Genomic DNA, 21,637 nt, shown 5'->3' with positions numbered 1-21,637 from the left:
CCAAATCCTAGGCATTTTATGAACCAGAAAACTGTCAGTTCACCTCCAACTGTGTTTCCTCTGCGTTTGCATTATTTTGTGGCAGGTGGGGAAAAATAATTTTAGAAGTAGTTGTTTTGTATGTATTATGTTACATTCCAGAATATTAATAGTGGATGTCCTAAAACTGGCCCAGATTGTCCAAAATTTAAATTCTGAGATAGAAAACTTCCTTTGCCTACTTGGTTGTAGTTATGGTTAAATTGTTAAGTGAGTGTGAAATGCTCTAATATTTCACATACCCTCTTTGACAACATTAGAAGATTGCTTGGCAGAGTTCACCAAGTTTGAGCTTATGTAAGGCTGTTAAATAATTCATTCGCTCTGTTACCACACAATATAAAACAGATCCAATTTAGGCCAGTGAGTCTGCAGGGATGTTCCATGGATCCAAGGAATAAGGGTGCAGCTTGGAACCCAAACAGGTCTCACTCCCTGCATCTTGCCTGCACGTGGACACCTGCTGTGCTCTTGTCTCCTGCGTCCCCATATGGTCGCCTGGCCCTGAGCTCCAGAATTGGTGTCTGCAGTGCTTAGCTCTGTGAATCAGAGTCCATTTTCCCAAATAAGCTATGAGAGAGACGTCTATGCAGCAGCCTTTGAATTCTGTTTGCTGAGAAGATAGAAATGAAGGTGGAAATATCAGCGGGGTCCTTTGTAATTATAATCCGTTTTGCTAACTTAGCTAACTTCTGCCTTTCCCACAGCTCCCAGGACAGGGTTTCTCACACAGTAAAAATGTATGTCAAGTGTTGAACTGAGTGTGTTTCACTGACTCACGTCCACAGACTCACAGTCTAGCACAGAAGCACACTAGATTTGCAGGGGGCTTTCACCTGAGAGGGAGTGTCTTCATCCTGCCCCTCGTGGCCTCCTGGTGGAATTTTCGCGTCCTCTTCTCCCTGACTGTCCCCACACTCCACACTCCGTGCCAGCATCGCTTGGTAGTCTGCACATTTCAGACATGAAAGATAGAATTTGCGGCAACCCCACAGTTCTTCTGTGCACAGCCATGCGACTCAGGGTAGAAAGCAGAAGCATCTGACACAGAGTGGTACTTTTTTGGTTCTAATAGCATTTACTCAGCCTTTGGGTCTTAGGACCAGACTTTTGAAATTGGCTTTAGACCTTCGTGCTCCAGCCTGGAAAGCCTCCAGCACCCATCTCTCACCCCGCCACACATCACCCCCCTCACTCTGTGAGCTTCCCAAAAGCAGGTGACCTGGGCCTTGACTCCTCCACCACTGTCAGGACACCCTGTACCCTGAGGGGGCCTTGTGTCTCTGGAGACGCCAGGCTCTGGCAGATATGCCCAGGACAGATGCGTCTTCTGAGAGCCCACATCAGACTCCGTGTATTCAGTCCCCCAGCCTGCATAGATCATCGTTTTATGATTTCAGGCTTAGTTTTGTCCTGACCCCAAATGTGTCCCCAGCAAAAGGAACTAAGATAATGTTTGTCTTTGTCATCTATCAGCAAGGGAGAAGAAACGTCAGTGTCCAGTGTCTAGGTTATATGGAATGATTCAGCGTTGCTGCCACTTTCTTACTCTGCTCATCTCAGTATCAAATACATTGTGAGAGTAGCAGATGCTCTTTGCCAACATTAAAATCATTTTGCACAGCCTCATTGGTAGTAGCTGTCAGTTCATTGTGGCTAATCAGCAGATTCCATGAGTTCTGACTGTTCTGAGTGCTTTCCAGAGACACGGCTACTGCACGTTGGGAGAAGCCTTTAATCGCCTAGACTTCTCAAGCGCAATTCAGGACATCCGAAGGTTCAATTACGTGGTCAAAGTAAGTATTTTAAAAGCTTCTTGGATGGCACTGTTAACTGTTTTGAAGCATGTAGGCATGAAATATTTATTTAGTTCTGGCTTGGGGGTCACATCCAGTGTTGTTCAGGTTTTACTCCTGGTTTTGTGCTCAGGGATCATTCCTGGTGGGGCTCGGGGGACTAGAGAGAATGTCAGTGATTGAACCCAGGTTGGCCGCGTGCAAGGCAAACACCCTCCCCACTATACTATTGTTTCAACCCCGAGTGTGAAAATATTTAAGATCTTGCATGCGCTGGCAGCTGTACAAAGTGGAGCTTTTGTGCTGGGCTGTGATTATGGCGGGTGAGAGCAGGAGGGACCTGGTCATGAGGCTCTCCCTGGTGATACCGGCTCACTGCCTCTGCCGTGTGCATCCTGAGTCGGATTTCCCCAAGTCTCACAGGAGGAACCCTGCTGCTCATTCCGTGTTGTTTTAGTGATAGGAATTTTGGGCAGAGTTTTCCCTGGGGTTTCCAAAGGCTGTTTGATGGAGGGAGAGTGAGCTAATGGGAAATGGGAGTCTTACGCAAAGAAGAGCTCTGTTAATAAATTGTGCTCATGTATTTATTGCGAGAAAAAGTTTTCATCTTGCCCTGCATTCAAGAAGAAAGGGTTTGAGCCATGACTCTGTATTTACCTTCATTCTCTTACACAATTTTCAGAGCTCATGTGGGGAGTGGTTATTTGGGGTTGGGGAGAGCTCTGTGGAGCTTTGGAAGGATGCTCCTGATAATGGCTTCAAGTGTCTTCCCAGTGTTTCTGGGAGGATGGAGACAGGGCGTCTGAATCATTGTGAGCCTGAGGCAACCTGCATGCACATGTTTTGAGTTCTCCGGACTTCCTTGAGTGCTTTTGTTCTGTAAGCTTGCTAGATCCGAGGCGAGCTCCCAAGAGCTTCTGAGTGCTCAGGTGTGCCTCACATCTGTACCATTAGGGCTTCTTAGGTAGAGCCCAGATACAGGCTGACAGGGCCAGGAGAGAGGGAGGGAGCTGGGACCAGCCCACTGGCCCATACTCTCATCCCCACGTGTGGCACTCTGGTTCTCTGCTCCCTGGTGCAAAGCTGGCCTTCCCCTGTCTGCCTACAGCTTCCTCCAGGTGGCAGGATGGGGGGGAGAAGAGTTGTCCTGTGTCCGCATGTGGCACCTCCTGTCCCACCCTTGGGGGAAGCTCCTCTGTTCCAGTCCACATCCCCCTTCTGGTGTGCACAGGGCAAGCAGGTGGGCTCTGGGGGGCACTTGCCCCTGTCCTCTGTGGGTCTGTATTTCAGCAGCCAGGTGCGCCCTTGTACCCTCTGCCAGCAAAGAATGAAAACGTTGTCTGTGGGGCAGGTAGGGCACTTATCTTGCACTTGGCCGACCCAGGTTCTTTCCCTGGCATCCAATATGGTTCCCAAAGCACTGCTAGGAATATTCCTGAGTGCAGAGCCAGGAGTGACCCCCGAGCATTGCTGGGTATGTGGCCCCAAAACAAAACAAAACAAAAAGCCCACTTTGTCCAGGTGATGTTAGGAAACTGGCTCAACTGGATTTGGAGGTGGGGTGGGGGTGGGGGCTGTGCTAGGCCCCGAGTTCCTTCTGACAGAACATCCACACTGGAACATGCCTCACGCGTGAATGCTTCTCCGGGACCATTCACCCTGAATTTATGCAGGACCCCAAAGAGCCCCTGGACATGTTAGGGACATCTGGGATTGGGAATTCCTCTGTCCACGTGAGTGGGCCACCGCCCGCCGTGGTCCCTGAGCGGCCCCTGCAGCACATCCTGGCCCCTCTGCTGTGGGGCCTGCGAGTGTCCACTGACTGCCAAGGGGAGAAGCGAAGGCAAGAGCATGAGTGATGTGCAGAGAAGAATCTTGACCTCTCAGGCCCTCTCTACAGGGGCGCAGTCCAGGGGCCGGGCGACTGGGAGGAAAGGTGGTGTCTGGTCTGCTTCCTCCGTGCCTCCCTATAGCTGGAGCAGGAAATGTCTAGCAAAGGTCTGGCTCTGAGAGGATATGTGTGGCCGGGAGCTGGGGCCCTTTGAGGCTCAGGAGACCCCTTTGCTGCCACTTGTCCTCTTTCTGGGGTGGAATTTGTTCACGAATCAGGCAAGAAAAGGGGTGGGGCCCAGTGGCACAGCCCTGCCCATTGTAACAGTAATCAAAACCAGGAAGCGGTTTCATAATAAATTACAGATCTGACTTAAGGCGCCAGGATTGCCAGGTCAGCCCCGGGGTCTCATCTTGGGCTTGTTTCCTCAGCGCCCCCACACTGGATACTTCCTGAGGAAGGACCATGGAGATTGCACTGAGGGGTTTTCCCCGTGCCGGTTGTCTCAGGATTGTCATGTTGGGACCCGACTTCCCATGTGGTTCTGCATGTCACTGAACTAGCATTCGCTCTGCTCCTCTGATGACGGGGTGGCCGTCAGAGCTGGAAGGAAGGGTGAGGAATTTGTCTTCAGCGAACAAAGAGGCAGAATTGATTTAGGGTCTGAAGTGTGTTTTCCATCTGGCTGTGACTGGGCAGGAGCAGAGCAGGAGTGTCCCTGGTGTGGGGCCAGGACCGAGGACTGGCAGCCTCGGCAGTCTCCTGCCCAGACCCGCCCTGTGCAGAGAGGACGATACCAGGCTCCGCCAGCCTCAGGCAGCTGAGCCCTCTCGGCATGCTCAGCACCATTGCTGGGAGACCCCCACCCAGCACCAAGTCCCATAGGAGAGGTGCAGAGGGTGGGACATGTCGGACAGCTACTACCGTGCCCAAACCAGGGACCCCAGGGAGACAGGTGGAACATCAACACCCAGACAGGTGGCAGTCTGAGAAGACAGGGAAGGGAAGAGAGGATGAAGATGAGAGAGCTGTTGACAGCATCTGTGTCTTAAAGGGACCAGAATGGGGGAGAGGGGTACAGTGAGAGCCATAGCACAGCAGAGATGGGGCATGTTATCTTCAAGAAGATCTCAGACATTTACAGGTGACAGTCAAGCACCCAGGTCCTACGAAAGCAGCATGGACAGAATGAGCAGCAGTGGGTCCCAGGCCATCCCTGGTGGAGGGTGGTGGACAGGCCATGGGGTCTCACCTTCAGAGTCTCTACATCTGCCTCTCTGGGACCTGTGGCTTCTATTTCCCTGAGAATCAGATGTATGCTTAGCTTTTATCCTCTCTTTCAAGTTGTTGCAGCTAATCGCAAAATCCCAGTTGACTTCACTGAGTGGTGTGGCTCAAAAGAATTACTTCAACATTTTGGATAAAATCGTCCAGAAGGGTAAGATGATGTCTGTGGGTCATCTGAATGGTCCATGGAAATCTAGCGCACTGCCTGGCATTCCTGAGCTTCCCCGTTGCCTGTCTGTCATGGAGCTGAGCCCACAGCCCCCACGGCCCTTACTGCTCTCCCTGCTGCCCGTGGCTTCTGTGGGAGGGAGGGAGGGAAGGAGGGAGGAAGGGAGGGAGGGAGGAAAGGAGAGAGGCGTCTGCCATGGAGGCAGGTGTGGGGATGGGGTGGGGATGGCAGCGGAAGGGAAACTGGGGACACTGGTGGTGGGAAATGTACACTGATGAAGGGACGGGTGTTGGAACACCAGTCATGAACAATTGTGATTCAATAAAAGAAAAATTTTTAATGAAAAGCAAAGGTATTTACCTTCTCATTGTTGGTCAGTCTGGTTCACTGTGCCTGTTTTTATAATCAGCAAGTTTATGGTTTAATTATTAATGCCATCAAAGAAGCCTAGAGTATTTTTAAAATTTTTTATTGAATCACTGTGAGTTACAAAGTTATAGTTATTCTTGAGGATTCAGTGTCAGGCATATAGTGTTCAGACACCTGTCCCTTCACCATTACCAGCATCTCCAGCTTCCTCCTGCACCCCAGCCTGCCTCTATGGCAGGCGTTATTTTCTTTTTTCCTACTAGGCACGGTGGTTTACAATACTTTCATAGAGTTTTCTCTTTAAGGTAGTGTTTGTCCTCACTAGCTGATGGTTAGTACATCAAACTTTAAATTTCACATCATTAATTTATACATGGGCGATAGCACAGCAGTAGGGCGTTCGCCTTTCATGCAGCCAACCCGTGTTCGATTCCTCCGCCCCTCTCGGAGAGCCCAGCAAGCTAACGAGAGTATCGCATCTGCACAGCAGAGCCTGGCAAGCTACCCGTGGCATATTGGATGTCCCAAAAACAGTAACAATAAGTCTCACAATGAGAGACGTTACTGGTGCCCGCTTGAACAAATCAATGAGCAACGGGATGACAGTGACAGTGAATTTATACATAAATATAAAATTTTCTATACATCTTACATATATTTTATCCTGCCTGCACGGCAGAGCCTGGCAAGCTCCCCGTAGCATATTCAATATGCCTAAAACAGTAACAACAAGTCTCACAAAGGAGATGTTACTGGTGCCCGCTCAAGCAAATCATTGAACAATGAGAAGACAATGCTACAGTGCTACATTAAATATAAATTATCTTAGGACAGATGTAACAATATCAGAGCTAAGAATATCAAAGGAAAATTTCTAGGTTCAACATAAAATAACTAGGCAACATTTCAAAGTTTGGTTTTTTTTTAAGTTTTATCATACTATACTTTTTAAATGGTGCAGCCTTGGGCCAGGGAGGTCCCGTAAGTGGCAGCACATTCCTAGCATGTACAAGGCTCTGGGTTTGCTCCCTAGTACCACATGGCCCCCGAGCACCCTTGGATGGAGCCTGGATATTCTTGACGCTGCCAGGCCCAGACGGCACTATGGCAGTGGCCAAGCTCCGAGCTGTCCGGCCCACACCGAATCCCTGGACTCTCCCCACCTCCACTCACCACTGCGGGGGCGGGGGGGTAGGGGGGCCTCGGTTTTTAAAATGATGCAACTTTGTGATGAAGGGATGGGTGTTGCAACATTGTATGACAGAAGGTCCTGCCATACAATGTGATGTAGTTAAATTAGGTATTAGGCTTTTTGGTAGAAAAACACACAGAGCACGAAATTGACCATTCTAACTGTTCTTGGTGGGTCACCCACCTGGTGGTGCTCAAGAACCATTCCTGGCAGTGCCAGGGAGCCAGGGGTGCTGGGGACAGAACCGGGGACTCCCATATGCAGATGCTCTCAGTATGTGCCACCACCCCCAATCCATTCCAGCTACTGTGTGCCTATAGTTTGGTGCCGCTGAGCACTGTCACTGCTGCGTGACGGTCCCCACGGACCACCTTCAGAGCTTTCCTTCTTCCCTGTGAGGCCTGATGACACCCTCCCTCCTTTCCTTTACCCCCCACTTCCTTGATCTGCTCTGGGGCCCTCCTGAAGGAATCGTGTAGGCCTTGAGTCCTTGAGGCCTTGAGCCTGTGCCTCGCTTGTCTCAGCACCATGTCCAGCCATCCCTGTGGCACCTGGGCGCAAAAAGGCCTCCACCGCACTCAGTGATGACGTGTCTGTCTGTCCTGGTGGGCTGTGGGACCAGACTGCCTTTTTGCAGTGGGGAGAACTGTTGGCTTCTGCTGATTTCAGTTCTAGATGACCACCAAAACCCTCGCCTTATCAAAGACCTTCTCCAAGACTTGAGCTCCACCCTGTGCATCCTTATTCGAGGGGTGGGCAAGTCTGTGCTGGTGGGAAACATCAATATTTGGATTTGCCGGCTGGAAACGATCCTCACCTGGCAGCAGCAGCTACAGAACCTCCAGATGACCAAGGTACTGATCCTGGCCTCAAAATATGAGTGTCCATGGAGAACTCTGCCCGTTCTCTCAGATTCTTCCCCCGTCAGTTTTATAAGCATGGAATTACTTCAGATAGATGGGGACCAAAGATCTTTAGTGAGCCACCATTGTAATTTTTTTAATTTATAATTTTTTTATTAATGAATCACCGTGAGGGTACAGTTACAGATTTACATATGCTTGTGCTTGTGTTTCAGTCATACAATGCTCGAGTACCCATCCCTCCACCAGTGCCCATTCTCCTCCACCGATGACCCCAGTATACCCCCCCCACCCCACCCTACCTCTGTGGCAGGGCATTCCCTTTTGTTTTCTTTCTCCTTTTGGGTGTGTGGTTTGCAATAGAGGTATTCAGGAGCCACCATTGTAATTGCCAAGAAAGCGGGATGGTATTGTTATAAAGAGCCATGTCGGTGGATAACCGTGTCAGTCAGTTCATGTCTGACTGACAATGTCAATTGTCGGTTCGGTTCATGTCAATCTCAAGGCTAGGTTGCGCCCCTATAACTCCATGTATGTAGGAGTACTGCTTCCCCATGCTTGCAGTGTCTTTATTTTGTATGTTGTCTGTGCTTGTTTTCAGTGTTTGTCAACTGTGACTACTGTGGGGGGAAATTGCAATCACACTAGTTACCGGGATATTTTTGCTTATCTTGGTAACTAGTTTCAACAAGAAAAACGTTGACACTTTGACTGTTCAGGCCCTGTAGTTTTTATTGCTAGCATGTCGCTGTCCCCTGAAAGAACAAACCGTTCAAACGGCAGTCAGCCCAGCGGGGATGACTCCCCCTTGTCATGGCACCAAGAATCCACATGGAGGCGCTTGTTTCAAAAGTGACCCAAATCTTAGTGATGTGGAACATTTTCTCATGTGCCTCTGAGCCATTCGGATTTCTTCTTTAGGAAAGTTTCTGTTCATTTCATCACCCCATTTTTTGATCGGGTTGGCAGTTTTCTTCTTGTGGAGTTCAACCAGTGCATTGTATATCCTTGTTATCAACCCTTTATCGGATGGGTACTGCGTAAATATCCTTTCCCATTCTGTAGATTGTCTTTGTACTTTGGTCACTGTTTCTCTTGAGGTGCAGAAGCTTCTTAGTTTGAGATAGTCCCATTTATTTATCTCTGTTTTCATTTGCTTGGCCAGTGGCGTATCAGCTTTGAAGATACCTTTGGCTTCAATGTCATGGAGGGTTTTGCCAACCTTGTCTTCAATGTACCTTAGGGATTCTGGTCTATGTTGAGGTCCTTAATCCACTTTGATCTGACTTTTGTACATGGTGATAGGTGGAGGTCTAAGCCCATTTTTTTGCATGTAGCTGTCCAGTTTTGCCAGCACAATTTGTTAAACATGCTTTCCTTGCTCCACTTCGCCTTTTTTGCTCCCTTATCAAAGATTAGATGGTCATATATTTGAGGGGATGTGTCAGAGTATTCAACCCTGTTCCACTGGTCTGCCGCTCTGCCTTTGTTCCAGTACCAAGCTGTTTTAATGACTACCGCTTTGTAGTAGAGTTGGAAGTTGGGGAGGTTGATTCCTCCCATTTTCTTTTTCCCAAGAATCGCTTTAGCTATTCGTGGGGGCTTATTGTTCCATATGAATTTCAGGAGCGCTTGCTCCATTTCTTTGAAGAATGACAAGGGTATCCCTATAGGGATCGCTTTGAATTTGTACAATGCTTTGGGGAGAATTGCCATTTTGACAATATTAATTCTTCCAATCCATGAGCAGGGGATATTTTTCCATTTCCTTGTGTCTTTTTTTATTTCCTGAAGTAGCGTTTTGTAGTTTTCATTATACAAGTCCTTTACCTCCTTAGTTAAGCTGATTCCGAGGTATTTGATTTTTTGAGGCACAATTGTGAACGGGATAGCTTTTATCATGTCGCTTTCTTCTCTCTAACTATTTGCATATAATGAAAGCCATGGACTTTTGGGTATTGATTTTATAGCCTGCAACTTTACTATACGAGTCTATTGTTTCTAGGAGTTTCTTTCCACATGGTGACTCAATAAAAAAATAAAAATTAAATTAAAAAAAAAAGTGACCCAAATCTGGCCGTGTTTAAGCTAACACGAGCCCCCCCCCCCCCCCGGGTGGTTCTTCTTCATGGTCTGAGGTCATCCGGAAGCTCTGACCTGCGGTGTAGGAACAAGGTCAGCAGTCCTCTTACAGAGTGGCAAAGTGCAGAAGGCAGAAGGCACAGACGTGGAGGGGCGGTGCCCGCCCACCACCCCACACTCCCTGGACATGCCTAATCTGTGGTGGTGTGAACCCTGGTCCTGCCCCACTCTGGCTTATGCAGTCATCAGAGAATTGCTTCCTCTCCGGAGAGGCACTTAACCCCAGGGGGAGTGACACCGGCAGCAGAATCAGACAGCCAGCTGACCCTAATCAGGGGACCAGCTGGCAGGGATGGACCACCCGCCGATGGGGATACCCCACTGGCACGGTAGGAAACATGCTCTTTTCCCAGGTCAACAGGCTGGACCTTCCAGCCAGCAAGGATCCTGATATGTCCAGTTCAGCAGCCCCGCCACCACCCCGCACTCCTCCAGCAACCTGGTCGTCTCCGCAGACGGCCACACTGAGGAGTCCAAGGGCTTGTCCACACTGGGCTGACTGCCCTCTTGTGTTGCCTGCCAGGGAGACAGTGAGGGACACGAGCTCCTAGCACTGTCAAGTCGTCACTTTCTCCTGTTTCTCTCCCCCTCCCTCTCCCCCTCCCTCAATTCTTCTGGGACATGCAGGCTATCCAGGGTTGGTGCTACCTCCTGCCTGGCAGAGAGATGCCGGGGAGCAGGAGGCTTGTGAGTTTTAGGGAAACAAACGTATTTTCAAGTGCCTTGTGTGGAGACGTCTGCCTGCTCACTGCTGTGGGACAGGGCCTGGGTGCCTGTGCCCTTGCTAACCGGCTCTGATTCATGCCACTGTCTGCAGGCCCACTGTCAGGGGCGTAGGGGGCAAGTGGGGGGCTAGGGTGGAAGAACATGGGGCACAGCCAGCTGTCGGAGCAGCCCCAGGGGCCTCAGTATTTATCCACTTGATCTGTACTGCCCCACGACAGCCTTGCACTGCCCCAGCACATGGATGCTGTGAAGGGGGGGGGGCGTGCACTTAGGAACACTGGGGGGTGTCCCTGTGTCCGGGACACTTTAAAGGGGTGTCTCTGTACTTGAGCACAGTCACTGCTGCTCCGTGTCCCAAAGCCCAGGCTTCAGGTCACTGATGGCTGCTGTCCTCTGCCCTCTGTAGCAGGTGAACACTGGCCTGACCCTCAGTGACCTGCCCCTGCATACGCTCAACAACATCCTGTACCGGTTCTCCGACGGATGGGACATCGTCACCTTGGGCCAGGTGACACCCACACTGTCGGTGCTCAGCGAGGACCGGCAGCTGTGGAAGCAGCTGTGTCAGTACCACTTCGCGGAGAAGCAGGTGAGTGCCGCTGGAGCCCCTGGGCAGGCACCTGCAGAATCAGGACCCCCACCCCCAGACTCTCCCTCAGGGGCACGTTGTAGAGTTGTTCACCAGGGCGACACGGGGGCTGCTGGTCTGGGGCCTTCTCCCCCCCCACTGCACCTTCAGAACGCTGCTTCTGCCAAGGTGGGGTCTGTAGCACTACAGCTGGGTGCTGGGTACACGCACACGTCCCTGATGTGCATACAGGCAGACGGGGAGCAGGGTGCGGGACGGTGGGGCCAGGTATGCGTGGTGTACCCATGGCGCAGGCAGCTTACAGGGGGAAGCTCGGACTATGGGGTTCACCCCGGTTGATCCTGACACGTGGATCAAAGTACAGGACTTACCAGACAGCTGTCGTTTCAGGCGAGATTGGGTAGGCTGCAAGGGACTCCTGCTGCATCCACCATGTGAGGCTGCAGGGAGACCGATGCAGGTGGAGTGGAGCAGCCCCCGAGTGTCCCTTGCATGGGGTGGGCAGCAGCTTACTCAGGGAACAAGCAGAAAGACCAGGCTTGGGAACTGGTGTAGGGTTTGGGTGCTTTTGAATACCAGGGCTCTGGACGGGCGGGTCTGAGAGGAACCTGACGGAGCCCAGGCCTGGAGCCTACAGAATGAGAGTCCAGCGGGGCTGAGTCTAGAGGCTGCAGGGACCCCAGCACCGTCTTCTTGAACTTGCTGGGGAGGGGGAGTAGGAGAACAAGCATTAAAGAGAACAGGAGTGAGGGGCTGAGGGCTAGGGAGAGGGGTGCGAGCCCCGGGAAGGGTCTGGGACAGAAGAAGCAGGTATACTCACGTCCTCCCCACTGAGCACAGATGTTGTGGCCTGGGCTGTGCCCGGCAAACGTGGGCCATGGCATCATCTCCAGAAAGAGCTACTTCACAGACGACACCCCGGGGCAGCTCAGGTCAGCAGCAGTGCCCTGTTTGTCTGACCGGATGGTAAAGAACAGCAGCAAAACGGGGAGAGAAAGAGCAGGACAGCAGGCAGGGAAAGTGCTGCTGAGAGTCAGTTGCCTGCCGAGGAGTTCTTGGCAGTCCCGGGGAGCCCCAGACTCGAGACACTCAAGACAGGTGTGCACAGGACACAGCATCCACAGACGCAGACCCACAAATCAGAGTTCTCTGTGATTCCCGAGATGGGTTATCCATAGGATGTTTTCTAGTCATCAAAATAGTCTCTGTCACAAAAACGAGCAGTTGGGGTTGCCGGGCCAGTGTCCAAGCTCCTCCTGTGCACCTGCAGGTTCCAGACAGTCCTCCCAGCAGTCTCCATGTCACTGTGAGGCACTTCACCTCCTTCACGCAGACCCTTCCTCTGCTCGGCCTCACAGGACACACCCATCTCCCTGTCTTCTCCTGCCTCTGCCTGGCTCCCCTGCTAGTTTGTCCCTGCTGCCTCCCCAGCACCCCATCCTGGGAGCACCACGTATCCTCTGTCCCCTGTCATGGTATGAGGTGCCGGATGCACCTTGGGCGGGGGGACCCCAGTCATATGGGATGTTGCAGCAGCCTGGTGTCTTTAGGCTGTGTTCCATGGAAGCTGCCCAGTGGGTGAAGTTCTTTTCTTGTCTCCTGTCATCCGTCTTTCATCACAGCTGTCCTGGGGATGACTTTTTTCACATGCCTACGGGGCACTTTGTTCTGGTACTTGGACCACACCTGGCCATGCTCAGGACTTACTCCTGCTCTGTACTCAGGGGTCACTCCTAGCTCTGTCGTGGGTGGGAGAAGGGCATCAAACTCAGGTCAGCCATGTGAAGACGCCTCACCCCTATACTCTCTCCAGTCCCCTTGCCGGGCATTTGTACATATTTGATCGATCTGTTTTCAGAGCCTCTGTCTGTTACTTAATGAAGTTGTTTTTTAATATAATTGTAAGTGTTCTTTATATGTTTTAGGTGCCATTCCGTCATCATATAAGTGTGTGAGTGAGACACTTTAAATGTAACACATCCTGGACTTTATTCAGGTCCTAAGTTTTAAATGTTTAACAATTTGATAGTATTCAGTTGTCTGACATATCATCGTGTCTGTAAGATTTAATCCAAGTAGGTTTCACTCCATATAATCAAATATTCCCTAACGACACACACTGCCTTTTCCAAAGTTTGACACCTGATCCTATGCACTGGAAATCATTTCCTGACTCTGATCATGTCTTTATCTGTCTAGTTTTGCAGACACCTGATTCTTTCAGAAACAGGTCACGTGGAGTGGAAACTCATGTACTTTGCACTTCAGAAGTGCTACCCGACCCGGGAGCAGTATGGAGACACCCTGCACTTCTGCAGGCACTGCAGCATTCTCTTCTGGAAGGTAACAGGCATGCCCAGAGACGGGAGGCTGCGCGAGGTGCAGTAGGCTGCTCACTAACATTTTCAGTGTCGGATTTTTAAAAGATGGAAAATTCCATTGGTGAAAAAAAATGGCGTCAGTTTTATCAAATACTGGGGCACATGAACAGGTATTACTTGAGGAAATGTGTAGCTTGTGGTTTGGATCAGAAAATTTAAACTGAAAAGTCTGGTCACTTCTTCCTGGGAGACTCAGTTTCTTCCTTTGCAGTGAACATTAGCATGTGAGAGGCATAACCCAGACACTTTGCGTTGCGTGTGTGTGTGTGTGTGTGTGTGTGTGTGGTGTGGTGTGTGTGTGCGCGTGCGAGCTTGCACATGCGCGTGCAGACATGGGGAATGAAGGCAGAGAGGAAGTCAGGTCCTAGGTGACACACGGCTTGTATAAAACAAGAAAGATAGCCCTGGTTTCCCTGGTGGGGCCTCCAGACCAAGCTCTAGACTTCTCAGAAACCCCCACAATGAACCCAGGACTACAGAAGGAAAAAAGTTTTCTCGTTTATATGATTTGCACTCAGATTGTCACTCCTTCTCCACCACCCCCTCTTGAGGGACCAGCTTACACCTGGAGATACTCTCTGCAGCAGCTGGTCTGGGGCCTTGTCTTGGGGCAGGATCCATCTCACTGTCCACACTGGCTGCCGCAGAGACCAGCTTCACACCGCTCTGCACAGCACTCATTCCTAGGATGGCTGTCCTTTGTCTGGAATGCATTGCTGGGGTTTGCCTTGAGATTTGGTCTCCTTAGAGATCCTGCCAGGGAAAAAGTGGCAGGAGCAATAGTTCCCAGCCATCCAGGGTGGCCCCTCCACCTGTCCTGGTGTGGCTGGGGTATCTCTGCATCCATGGCACTGGGGTCGGCACTGGGAACCCCATTCCATTTCAGCCACCTGCTATACCGCTATCTGCAGTTTCTCGGGCGGGTCCCACAGACAGGGCTGGAGAGAAATTCCTGTGTGTAGGGTGTAGTCACGTGGTTAACTGTGTTGGAGAGACTACTTTATAGGGTGTGGTGTAGTCACACTGTAAGAGTGCTGGAGGAGGGATTACTGCTTTACGGTGTAGTTCCATGGTGATGGTGTTGGAGGAGACTGCTTTACCGGGTGTAGTCACACGGGTGACAGTGCTAGAGGAGAGATTACTGCTTTATGGTGTAGTCACCCCGGTGACGGTGTTGGAGGATACTGCTTTACAGGGTGTTGTCACACGGGCGACAGTGCTAGAGGAGAGATTACTGCTTTACGGTGTAGTTCCTGGTGACGGTGCTGGAGGAGACTCCGCTTTATAGGGTGTAGTCACACGGGCGACCGTGTTGGAGGAGAGAGCCTGCTCTACAGAGTGTAGTAATAATAATAATAATAATAATAATAATAATAATAATAATAATAATAATAGAGCAGGTTCTGCCAGTGTGGGGGTTGTGACCATCACACCCTCCAGTATGGAGAGTGATGGTGGCGACATGGGTCCCTCCAGTGCAGGCATGTGGTGGTGACGCAGGTTGTGATGGTTGTGCATGTCTTCCAGCAGCTCAAGGACAGGGCAGGTGGCTCTCCAGTTTGGAGTCTCCGGAGGGAGACAGGCCTCTGACTCTGCTGCTGGCACCTGGTTCCTGAGCAGACTTCTGAGAGTGCCAGATATCCCGTATGGTCATTTCAGCCCATTGTAGTTGGTCGGTGCAGCTGCCCAGTGGCTTGGCCACTGTTGGTGACGGCCCGGGGGCGGGGGGAGCAGTCTGCTAGGTGGAGCCACTCAAGGTCATGCTCAAGGGCTTTACTGGGCAGCCTTCTTCTGGGTCAGGCCCATGTCTCATGCTGATGGAGGTGGTTATGCAGAATTGGAACCCGCTGGGAACAGAGGCTGATGCAGGGTGGGTGGGTGGAGGGGGTCTCAACCATCACCCGGTCCCTTGGGCCTGACAGCTGATCAAGGTCTGCCATTTTCCACCTTCCACAACAATACGTGGAGAGCTTCTGACAAGCAGCCACGTGAGGCCGGCTGCCACCTGCCCCGTTTACTGGACTGGGGTCTCCTACTTTTCTGCCTGTCCTTACCGAAGGCCTCCGAGTGGGAGGGGGAGCAGCATCCTGTCCCTAGAGATGACCTCCACCATCCCCACCGAGCTGCTCTGGGGGAGCCCAGGGGCTTAGGGGGAAGCCAGTCCCCATTTCCTCCCGGTTTTCTATCTCATCTGCTGCACTGACCTTGTTCGAATGGGCCTTGTCAGGGGGTCAGGAAACCAGGGGTAGCACAGGGACCTGAGTCTCACCCAGCCCTGCACCACACAGTTCCCTGAGCTCACTGAGCCGGCCCTGGTAGGCTTTCACTACATCCTCTGACCCCAGCACTGACGTGAAAGCTCAGTCAGCTCCCTATCACCCGGAGTGGCCCCTGGGTACCTGAGCCCTGCTTGGATGAAAGCCAGGACTGGGACTTGAGACTCAGATCCATGTCTGTCCCAGTGGTCGCTGGCAGTGGGTGAGCAGATGTCCAGTGTCGGTGCAGAATGTGATGGCCATGGTCTTGCCGGTGAGTTGCTCTGGGGAGCGGGTGCTGACCGCCAGCCTCCCCAGACCTCATGGGTGGGGGCAGTGGACGGGGCATGCAGGGTGCTGAGGTGAGGGCCAAGCATGGAGCGGCGACAGATGAAGCAGAGGCAGAGGAGAGCTCAGTGGCAGCATGCACGCGCAGCAGCAGCTGTGAGTGGGAAGTGGATGGTGCTGAGACTGCACAGTGCCAGTGGACACGAGTTGCCTCAGGAAAGTCAGCAGCCGATGGGTCTTTGGGTACCTGGTAGGCCAGGCCTGTTAGCTTCCCTGTCTAGACCTCACTCGCTCGCTGCCTGGTGGCTTGACCTGCATTACTAAGGGTGAATGCAGCCTGACTCTAATCTTTGTTTTCCTTTTTTCTCCTTCACTGCACTCCTGGCTCTCTCTTCACCACCTCTAAGGACTGCCGCCTTGCTTTGTTGTTGAAGGTACTTGTGTGCGGACCTGAGCCTTAGCCCCATGTTGCACCCATGCAGCCCCTGTCCCCGGTGCCTGTCGCTCCTTGTGCAGCCCTGACCCACATACCTGTGGGCCAGCACTTGTGCACAGGCACCTCAGCCAGCCTCTCCCCTGCACTCAAGTCTTCTCACACGAAACCTGCTTCTTTGGCCCCCTTTGCTCTGACATGCAATCCGAGGTCTCTTGAGAGCACAGGTGTGGTAAGAGTTCTACTACGCAGGAGTTCAGGGCCCCCAGCCATGCTAGAGTAGGGAGCTTGACCGCATGCAGGAGGCACTGTGGGGGCCCGTCCCTCTCCCGAGCAGAACAGCTGGCAGGACTCAGTGACTGCCTTTGTTTTCGTGATTCTCACCAGCCTCTTCCCACACACTGTAGAGATGGGGGGTACCAGGGCCAGAGCTGTGGCTGTCATGACCCTCTCCTCCTTCCGCACAGGACTCGGGGCACCCCTGCACAGCTGCGGACCCTGACAGCTGCTTCACGCCCGTGTCTCCTCAGCACTTCATCGACCTCTTCAAATTCTGAGGCTCCTCCCTGACTTTCGGAGCAGCGGCTGGTGATCGATGGGTATGGGGCCCAGGTCTCCTGCGAAGAACCAGCTCCTCTGCGCACGGGTGGGGAGGCGGCTCTGTTCTCATCCCAGAGGGCTGGACCCAAGCAACACGCCTTCCACTTCCTGCCTCGGAGCCCAGCACAGGCAGCCTCACGGCCCCGGGCTCTGTGCACGACAGAAGGTGCAGGAGCTGCCTCACCCATGCCCAGTGGGGTTGTGTTTTGTTTTGTTTCGAATTCTGCACTCATGGGGGGTGGAGGACAAATGACTGGTCCCTGTAAGCATATTGTGAAGACTATTTTTCTCGAGATGTATTTTAGCAGCACTACCTGTGTCGTCTAGATGAACGGTCCTGAGGCTAGAGGGGCAGGGAGGTACGTGCATGTCTCTGCTGGTATCTTGTGTCTGGGCTGTGAGGACAGCAACCTCGGATGGACAGTGGGGCAGTGCCAGCATCCAAGCTCACAGGGGAAAGGAGCCCTGCACTGTGGCCAGTCTGGGTGTCCACAGTCCAGTAGTGGACCTGGGACCAAACCCTCAAGTAAGTCGGGATGCCCACTGGAGTCTGAACTTCGTTGCTGTATTGAAGCTCCTTTTATAGACCAAGTAATAAAAATGTTTGTCTACTGATTCCACCTCATGGGTCTCATCAGCGCAGCATCTTACTGAAAATATGCCACTGGTCTGGTTATAATTTATCTAAATCTTTACAAGACTAACTTATTTTTTAAGTAGTTTATGTCCGTTTTAGAATACAGTTGGGGGAAAAAAAAGGTGTGTACGAGGAAACTGCTGTTAGGATGGTGAGGCCATGCTGGCCGCCTGTGCGCTCACTAAGGATGCTGGGAGCCAGCCGCACTGGGCCCACTCCCTCCTTTGTCTCCCTGCTCCCAGATCTAGAAGTAAAGACCCTGCATTTTCACGGCCTGACTCTGCACTGGACTGCCGGAGGTGGCCCAGGGTCTTGTGCTGGCTGACCAAGGCTGTTTCCCTCCAGACACAGGCTGTGACAGGGAACAGCAATCGCTCGTCAGCCACCCGACCCTGCATGCTTCTCATCCTGGAACCATCTTTCTCCCCAGAGCGCCCATTTGGCCTTGAGGTCTTCCAGGCATGTTTTCCTGGTGACCAGTGTGTCCCAGCAGCCCGGTGTTCTGACCTGTGCTGTTCACAGAAGGAATTCAGTGACAGGCCTTTGGGGATCGGTCCCTCCTTCAGATAAATTAGCATATAAAGAACCAGGGAAATGACAGGACGTTCCAGACAGTGCATGAGGGTGGGAACTTTCTTTGAGAGGGACAGGACGGGTGTGCCTCTAGGAGGTGTGACATCTGTGAAGCTACCCAAACAGCTGTCTTGGCTCTTGGTGGATATTCCAAAATTATGTTCTTTGCCTATTTTACTTTTGGGGTACTGGTCTTTTTGGTATTAATTTCTTCTTTCAAAAGATGAACTTCTTGAGGCTAGACTTTGTTTTCTGTTTTTAACAGATTCTGTTTTGCTGTGAACAAGCTGTGTCCTCAGCTTGGATGAACAAAGGTGCTCCGAGATGGCACAAGTCTGGGGACCATGCACTGCCTCTGGCCTCAGCAGAGCACAGTGACCAAACTAGAGTCAGGGCCGTGGCCACTGCAGCCACACGCAAGGCAGGTGCCTTCCTCCTGGACTGCCTTTCCCACCCTGCTGGGCTTCCTGAATAGACACTGCTGGCAGGCGAGCCGTAAAGAGGGGAGCCCCTCCTCACTCGATCTGTTGGCTGGCCTCCGGTGGAGACCTCCAGATGAAGCAGGGAGTCCCAGTGTCCTGTTTGATGAGCAGCAAAGGCACTTCTCAGGGCAGCCACATCTACTGGCCACCTCCGCCAGTGCTCAAGTGTAGGAGCCACGCTCTCACCCATCTGTCCTCATCGCTCCCGAAGACAGTACTTCGGGGGTGGACTCTCTCTGTCTTGTGCCTTAAGTGCTTCTTTTAGGGCCCTCTACAAACAGTACCCGTGTTTCTGCAACTGCGTGACAGTGACTCGTGGGTGGGTCCCATCCCCTCAGAGCCTGGGTCCTCTGTCCTGCTCTGATCTGCATACGTTCTGGTTCGTGTGTGCTTCCGATCCACACAGTTTGCATTTGTGTTTCTCTGGTGGGCCTTATCAAGCACCTTTTGGATGTTGTCATCCTGTGCATCTTCTTTGGGGGGAAAAAAGCCCTTTCCATTTTTAATTGGATTATATGTAAATATACCAGACATGAGGCCATCACAGATGAACTAGAGAAATCTGTCCCCTTGTGGGTGCCCTTGTTATTCTGATGACTACATTCTTTGACAGTTTTAGTTTGTTATTGTCTCCTATCATATCCAAGAGAAACCAGTAACAATCATGCGGTGAAGCCTCCTCATTTTCTCCTAGGAGTTTCATCACTGTCACTGTCATCCCGTTGCTCATGGATTTGTTCGAGCGGGCACCACTACTGTCTCCAATGTGAGACTGACTTGTTACTGTTTCTGGCATATCAAATACGCCACCGGTAGCTTGCCAGGCTCTGCTGTGCGGGTGGGATACTCTCGGTAGCTTGCCGGGCTCTCCGAGAGAGGCGGAGGAGTCAAACCCGGGTCAGCCGTGTGCAAGTCAAACGCCCTACCTGCTGTGCTATCACTCCAGCCCAGGAGTTTCATGGTTTTAGTTTTTATTAGGTCTTTGATTCCTCCTGAGTTCATGTGAACATGTGCTATCAGGTCAGGGTCCAGCTTCATTCTTTGACACATAGATTTCCAGTTTCCCACAACCCTTATTGAAAGGACTTCTTTCCCACTGACCGGGCTTGGTGGCCCTATCTAGAATCACTTGGCCACATTCAGGAGCTTATTTGGGGCTGTTTCTATGTCCCGCTTATCTTTTTGTCCTTTGCCAGAATCGTGCTGTTTTGAAATCAAAGTATCAGTCCTCTGTCAAGACCGCTTTGGCTAACTGAGGTCCCTTGAGATCCTACGTAGTTTAGAATGAACTTTTCTGTTTCTGAAAAAAACGTGAGTATGGTCACAGGAGGAATCGCACTGACTACATCACTTATAAGTGTTGGCCCCGTGCATGCCCCTGGCTGTGGCCTCTGCCTCCAGGACAGGGAGCACCCCTGCTGATAAAACAGCCCTGCGCAGCACTCCTTCCCCAGTTCGGAACATGCCCAAGGACAGTCGCTCTGGGTGCCACCAGTCCCTCCACACACCCAGGATTCAAGGAGCATGGCTGGGGAGGTCAGACCGTGCTCTCCAGAGAGTGGCTCTCCTGGAAGACACCCCTGCTCTCGTGGGCGGCTGCTTCTGGGCTGTGGCACCCTGGGGTGGGGCTCTGCTTTCCCAGGTGGGAGTGAATCGCTAATTCTGCGACCACGCCCGAAGCAGCACAGGCTGCAGCAGACAGACAGGGGGCTCTCCCGAGAAGGCCACTGGCTGCCCTCGTGCCACGGGGAGCCGCCTTCTCAGAGGCTGAGACAGCGCAGCTGCCAGCCTAGCTGGGCTGTGTGGGCGGTGCCCTCTGACCACCACTTCTCTGAGGCCTCAAAGAAAAGCGACACCTTTCCAAGGGCTGCTGTTATCAGATAAAGATGACCAGCCCCCACCTCCTGTCTCAGTCACTAGAGGAATTTTCCAGTAGTCCCGGCTGCCAGGGACATTATTTCCACACTGAACTAGAATTACTGCCATTAAACTACTACAGCACTGAAAGGTGTACATTTCTTGTATAACCTAGATAAAAACAGCATTTCAGAATGAATCTTACACAGCAGTTTGTTTTCCCTTTCCACAGTATCGGGGAAATTGCTCATAAATCTGAAAAGCGAACATAAATAATAAATCCTCACTACCACGCAGCCTGAAAACCCTCCCGATGCCTGGAGAGCATGGCTCGCGGCAGGCACCCGGGCAACGGTTTTCAGAGGAAGCCGGCCTGGAAGCTTCACCCAACCCAGACTTACCCACTGGCCCCTTGGGGAAAAAAATAAGTCGGCACCAGCGTCCTCCCTTCCTCCTTTCTATTGAGAAGCACTGCCCAGCTGTGAGGGCAGTAAGAGACTCACAGCTGGCCAGGGGCCAGGCTTCCCCTCGCTGGCCCCCACTCCCAGAGGGCCCAAAGCCAACAGAATCAAGTCTCCCGCGGCAAATGTGGCACCAGTTATGCTCTTGAGAACAGCGAGTTCAGGACCCCCACCTGCAACTGCACAGGAGACACACCTGCAGCCCCCTGCTTGCAAGGTGGCCTCCAAGCCACTGAGCCCACAGGCCCGTGACTCAGAGAGCCCGTGTCCAGGGGCCCTCCCCTCCCACATCAGCTGTCCTCCAGCCAGGACACAGCTCATGCCGGAACACATCCTGCCCACTCCTGGCTGGTGCTTGCGGGTCAGCCGGTGCAAGCACAGGTGATGGGGAAGGGCTCCTAGACCAGCAAGGCCGTGTTTCTTACCCCAGTGCTGAGGGGGACGTCTGTGCAGGGCTCAAACGACAGGCAGCAAACCCAAGACAGGACCAGGCCTCACCTCAGAATCAACAGTGAGCAGCGCAGGAGAAGTCTGAAACACCCGTTGCAGTGGGTCGTTGCTTTATGAGAAAGAAGGGCTACAGGCATTGTTTAGAGTGTGAGGAAAGGCTGAATAACTCCGTCAGTCACCCATATGCTGAGGCCAGTAACCATGCAGACAAAAGGAA

General features: G+C 52.1%; 1 protein-coding gene across 2 annotated transcripts in view; it reads left to right on the top strand.

Annotated features, from left to right (window-relative positions):
- FBXO25 (F-box protein 25) overlaps positions 1 to 17,575 on the top strand; it is a 36,148-nt gene extending 18,573 nt beyond the window's left edge. Inside the window, exons 5-11 of one of the 2 annotated variants that reach the window (XM_004620505.2) lie at positions 1,743 to 1,835; positions 5,011 to 5,104; positions 7,353 to 7,537; positions 10,821 to 11,003; positions 13,203 to 13,346; positions 16,335 to 16,361; positions 16,828 to 17,575. In XM_004620505.2, the coding sequence (XP_004620562.1) occupies positions 1,743 to 1,835; positions 5,011 to 5,104; positions 7,353 to 7,537; positions 10,821 to 11,003; positions 13,203 to 13,346; positions 16,335 to 16,361; positions 16,828 to 16,917 (816 nt within the window). In that variant the 3' untranslated portion in view covers positions 16,918 to 17,575. The remainder of the gene's footprint in view (positions 1 to 1,742; positions 1,836 to 5,010; positions 5,105 to 7,352; positions 7,538 to 10,820; positions 11,004 to 13,202; positions 13,347 to 16,334; positions 16,362 to 16,827) is intronic. The other variant, XM_004620504.2, reaches the window with a different exon arrangement.
- The last annotated feature ends 4,062 nt before the right edge of the window (positions 17,576 to 21,637 follow it).

This window comes from Sorex araneus, chromosome 1 (genome assembly GCF_027595985.1).
Source record: "Sorex araneus isolate mSorAra2 chromosome 1, mSorAra2.pri, whole genome shotgun sequence".
Taxonomy (NCBI): Eukaryota; Metazoa; Chordata; class Mammalia; order Eulipotyphla; family Soricidae; genus Sorex; species Sorex araneus.
This window is presented reverse-complemented; position numbering and strand designations above follow the sequence as displayed.